The sequence below is a fragment of the Dermacentor variabilis genome, chromosome 1 (assembly GCF_050947875.1).
Source record: "Dermacentor variabilis isolate Ectoservices chromosome 1, ASM5094787v1, whole genome shotgun sequence".
Classification (NCBI taxonomy): Eukaryota; Metazoa; Arthropoda; class Arachnida; order Ixodida; family Ixodidae; genus Dermacentor; species Dermacentor variabilis.
Window position 1 is genome coordinate 2,684,786 of NC_134568.1, and position 5,676 is coordinate 2,690,461.

General features: G+C 43.8%; 1 protein-coding gene across 1 annotated transcript in view; it reads left to right on the top strand.

The window, feature by feature from the left end:
- The first annotated feature begins 910 nt into the window (after positions 1-910).
- The window catches only part of LOC142574900 (uncharacterized), a 25,452-nt gene continuing 20,686 nt past the window's right edge, over positions 911-5,676 (top strand). Inside the window, exons 1-2 of the mRNA XM_075683898.1 lie at positions 911-1,026; positions 2,494-2,835. Coding sequence (XP_075540013.1) covers positions 911-1,026; positions 2,494-2,835 — 458 coding nt within the window. The remainder of the gene's footprint in view (positions 1,027-2,493; positions 2,836-5,676) is intronic.

The following is a 5,676-nucleotide window of genomic DNA, read 5'->3' on the forward strand; positions in this document are numbered from 1 at the left end:
GTAACACCCAGTTTTGTATTTGTGATGCCTTAAATCCCACTCTGCAACGGCCCTTATGGCCAACAGTATCATCAACAAATAAATAAATATCAATAAAAATGAGCAATAAAATGCGCCAGGAAGTAAATGCAAGCGCAGGAAGAGCAACTTTACATTGCGCTCGCTAAACAGGCGCCTCGTGGCTGCGGTGCTTGCTAATACATCGGCCTTATTACTGACCATAGCGCGAGTGCATGCACCGGGTGTCCGCGTCTTCAGATTGAGTGGAAACACTTTAACATTTTCCAGTATTTCTGCATGCCAGCAGGGGAGTTTTCGTGGGCCATACCATGGGTCAGGATAACGAGAGTCTGTAAGCGCCCCGATTGCCTGGCAGTTCATAACTGTTGTTTCCACAAATTCCAAAAGCGGAACGGAACTGTGGGGATTCTATAGAACCATTTGGATTTGTGTGAAAATAAAAGTGATGTGATAAAGTTGTGAGTAAAGAATGCTCCGAGAGGATCCAAAAGAACGTGCAAAACAATATCGGTCAAGATGTACACATAACCGAAACGGTTCTCAACAAATTTTCTCTCCTATTGCCATCCTGCATGGATAGCCTGAATACCCTTAACGAGCTCGTATTCATTAGTCGAGCTAACAAATACCCTGCCGCGTTGGCGTCAAATCCATGCGACGTACGCCTGAGGTTTCGAGTCTAGTCTTGAGTTTAGAGTGATTATAAGTTCCATTTGCTGCCTCTTTCTTTTTTCTATGTGCATGTAATAATAAAACGCATGCGCTAACCCAGTTGCCGTAATGAAATAACTTAACTATAGAAAACAAAAATAAATTAAAGCCTCTGAAGCCTAGGAATGGTTCAGGAAGTCCTCAGGCAATCTTCATCTTGTTCTAATCATCATTACGCATGCACGAACATCGCGAGCCTCATGAAGACAGCGAGCGTGCCCTCGCGTCATTGACCCGTGCACTGCTGCTGCCTGTGTTCCACGTTCGTCACTGCCTGCAACGCAACGCCTTTCGGTGAGAAACAACATCTTCCATTCGGAATTCTTTGGCTGCGGACCGATACATTTTATGCCAGCAACGTCAGCTGAATTGTCGCGTGCCGGACTCCCTTACTACAAGTATCGCTGCTGAGAAAGCTTAAGACTATAGTGAGCAATTAAACTCTTTATAAGGGAACGCAATGGTATTACGGCTGGGTATCGACTAAACAAAAATTGCGCAACTAACACACAATCTTTCATCCATTAAATTATCGATTAATTGTATGGCAGGAGTTATGTTGGCGAGCAAATTAAATAAGCAGCACTGGAAATTTATGTCCGCATACATGACAGGAGAAGCAAACCATGCTATTTGACTATTTGCCTGTCAGTCGGACTTTGCGCGTTTGGACATGTCAAGCGTATCTAACCGATTGCGACGAATACGAAGGTCCAGCTGCGGAAACGTCAGGAGTTAGCTTATAGTAGTAAATTTACGAGTTCCTTTCCCTATTAACAGTACTGTAATAAAGCTGTACTGAAGACGTGCTCGCATGGATCCACTCGCAAGTGCAATAATTTCGCGGTTTCGGCGAATTGGTAGACTACCTTTATAGAGAGTACAGCATATTGTAGAAGCAAGCTCAGACAGACGAAGAAGTTTCTTTGTAAATTTCATATATATGCTGGGGTTTTACGAGCCAAAACCACGATATGATTGAGGCACACCGTAGAGGTGGAGTCTGGCTTAATTGCACTCTTAGAATAACTGGCTCCCGGTAGTACGGCATTAAGTTTATCGGGAATTGTCTTTGCAAAGAAATGTCATTAAGCAAAGGAATGAAAGAGGCTATTCGCGATACGTTCATGATTACGTTGCGCTGAGTTTTGCAGCGTCAAAAAAAAAAAAAATGCACAGGAGAGAACAAGAACGCCGATGGACGTATAACAATGATGCATTGCGCTTCGTCCGTTCACGTCCCTTGTCGTTTTTTGTAATTTTTGCCAGTGTAAAACTCTGCGCATCGTAATCATGACAGGAATCTCATTACAGTTCGACTAGGGGTGAGGCTGTTTTATCTCGATTGTCTTAGCAGTGACGATTTGTACTTTTCATTCCTTGCGCTAAAAACGTTTCGATTACTCTAGTGAAGTGCCACTCAAGTCAAAAGTCATTACATTATGCCGCTGTTTCTTTTGCTAAATATGCCCATACTTAGGTTCCGGCCAAACGTGGGCTTGTCCAGTATTATCAACAGCAACCTTCCAGTACTTTTTTGCAAGCGATCTTCCCTGATGTGCTACGTCAGCCTATAAGGTGGCTGCTATGTGGCAATAAATACCGCGTGACAATAGATGCCCATTCATCGAAGACAATTTTTGGCGTACATGTGGCGTACATGTGGCGTATTTTTGGCGCACATCCCAAAAAATTATTCGTATTGTAAACCAAACTTCAGTTTCTTCCAAATTAACGTTACCATGACTGCTCCATTTTCAGGCAAGTTCATCAGGAGTTTGCAGTGATCACCTGGAACGGAGAGTCCTCACGCCGGTCTCCTCCGCCTGCAAGTCCGAAGTCAGAAACTCACCGAGAGGTGGAAGGCCCAAAGCGCCTCCTGGCCTCGCACTGGAGCCGCGGCCGGAATTCCGAGAGCGCCAGTATCTACGGGGACGTCTGCAAGGAACCACAGCCAGTGATGTCCAGAGAGGCATCGAGTATGCTGCTCACGACTGTCGCGTCTGGAGTCGCCGCGGACTCCTGCTGTACAAGCACTCGCGGGAGCACAATCCACTCAAGTGTGCTTGACATACATCAAGCACTGCCGACACCGCAACTCAGGTACGCCATATACAGCTCGTTTTTCTTGCCCTGCCACGCAAAGTCAGAATGATGCCTCGTCCGCGCCGCTATAATAAGAATTTTACGGCTATAGATGTTAAGGGGCTTTACCGCATTTTCATTGGAGGCATTACAGGATACGGTGGAGAAACTTCACTCATTTTATACTCCGTTGCCTTAAGCACGCGACCGCAGAGAACTGAGATGCAGCAAAAGCAATAACAGCGAAATTAAAAGCCATTCCCGCGGCAAACCTAGGTACCAATCTCGAAAATCCTCAAGAGAAAGATAAAGAAGGCGAATGGGGGAGACAAACGAGTTTCAACTTCAAACAAAGGAAAATTGTGTCGACTTACTGTTACACGCAGCTTCCGAACAAGTGACAAAATATATCGAAAGTAACAGCGTATTGTCCAGTCCTTTCAAAGCCTACTGCAAATACAGAACCCTAGCCGCGAAGTAATGGAAAGCTAGCGGTGCAGGTGCTTAGACGAGGGTAAGGCGTGCACAACACAGGTGTTGCCAAGGTGCATGCGTCAAGTCAAGCGTGTCAGGGGTCGCCAGGCGAAGGATAACTCGACACTGTAAGGTATCAGATTGGCTGCGCTGAAAATACAAGAATGTAGAAATCACACTGTTTAGAAATTGACGATTGAACTTTGGGAAGCTCTGTAGATTTCATTAGAAACCCGTAGGGCTTTTAGAATTCCTTAATTACCGAACAAGAGGTACTCCCTAATGAAAACGTTCTCTAATGACACACGTTACCACTTGGTGAGCGACTGCAATGAACGATGGGAAAACCTTGCCTTTACCTTGAAATGAGTAGCATCTTTTACATAATTATATGTTAATCACGTTGTTTGGATAAATACTGCTTGTAAAGCACGTGATCAGTAATGAGAAATCATTTAGGAATGTTTGCAACAGAATAAAAAAAAATATTAGAATTTAGAGCACTGGATTGATCCAAGTGTGCAATTTACACAATCCTTGAAATATTTCTGATCCTCAATCCTCTATATGAGACAACACTCCTCATAATGAAAATCATGATGGAAGCTTCGAATGGGGGGATATTTTACCCTCTTCCGCCACCACGTGTCTTGAATGTGTATATGACGCATATTTTGCCGTCACGTATGGCTAGAGTGCATTTTTATTATCAAAAGGAATTAATGCGATCTCTTCAGTGACCCAGATGTCGGGGCAGCTTCCATGACTTACTGTCGTACTTAAATTTAGGCTGATAATTTTCCTTAAAAAGTAATGCAGGAAATTAAGGGGTGGGTCTTAGATTCGAGGGTGCGGTTTGGCCGCAACCACCAGACAGTGCTCACCTCCGAAAGACCAATACCACTAGGTCAAAGAACATGTTCCTGATTTCATAAGCAGACAAAGAGAAACAGGAACTTCCATAACGCCGTGATTATACAGGTGAAGGCGAAGGAGATCGCAAACTTTCGAAGCGTCGCTCAGAACAAGTTGAGACGTTCTGTCAACGGGAGACGTGCCTGTTAACTTTGACATGCCTACATCGCTTAATGAGGTAGTGAACTGGGTCACGACGGCATGGCAGGAAGTCCAGGCTGATCTGGTCATGCGAGCTCTGCAGGAACGCAACTGCTCGAACATGTTGAATTTTTTCCCTTCGGTGCAGAATTAAGAATTTTTGTTTACTTCCTAAGCTTCCGAATTTCGAATTTCAACCTAGAATATACGCTAGTCTAGAGTCGAATAAATAGGGTAATTATTCAACAACTTCTACACCTCACTCTTTCTGTGGGCGTTTTATATGCGGCCGTTACTGCACAAGGAAAATGCTTTTTTTTCTATGGCAAGGTTGCATTTCGGTCAGCGCTCGAGGTGTTACCTCTCTTATTTGTTGCAAAATGCATGTTTGAACGACGTGTCCTTTTTGTTTTTATGCAGAGGTCAACATTACTTTTCCTTCTGTAGCATTTCCGTGGGAAGCTCCCTGTCCATTAATGATTCTAGCATCGTGTGGGACTACATCAGGTAGGAACCATCAGGGATTTTATGGCGTCTTTTGTATACACAAAAAAGATGTCACTTCTGCTCTACAGTTGTCCAGTAATACGGTTTCCATAGATGACCGCCTCAGTTTATGATGCCGAAAAATTATTCAGAGGTGTATAAACATCAATCAGTACCACTGCATTTCCTAGTGGTCACATGTGGAGACTATGCATGTTTCTTCTAAATTGAGTAACAACTTTCAAGCTATACTTTTTAATTATTTTCCGGCACGGCTACTTCTAATCTGAGTCGGTATGTGTTATTATTAAAGCACGTACGTAGCACCCCTAAAAAATTTTTAAAATCTTGTCTCCGAAATATTAACATGCGATCATACCCGGACCCGAAGCGAAAGCCTAGCCTGATAGAACGGGCGCGTGAAATGACCATGTCCCACGGCTACCTGGAATAAGGAGGACACCCACCTAGGGCGCAAACTGCGCTTGCTCATTGTAAAAGTTTATTCTCTCTCTCTCTCTCTTCCTCTGCGACGAAATTGCTTCGATGTTCAATCTCCCTTGAAAGACTTGGCTTGTTCTTCCGTCTTTTCGATTTTTGGAATCCTGCTCTTTACTTCCTTCTAAGATGATTGTTTATATTGAAGGTTCTATATTTGAACATGCCGCATAATTTGATTAATCGCTCTATGGACCGTCAAGAAATTGCCTACTGCAAGCGGAAAATTACCCCCCAATATGAACAGCAGGCTGAAAATAATCACTGCAATCATTTCGTGAATATGCCATTTCATCCCACCACTCGATTCAGCGATGGTCACTATACAAGAACATACGCTGCATT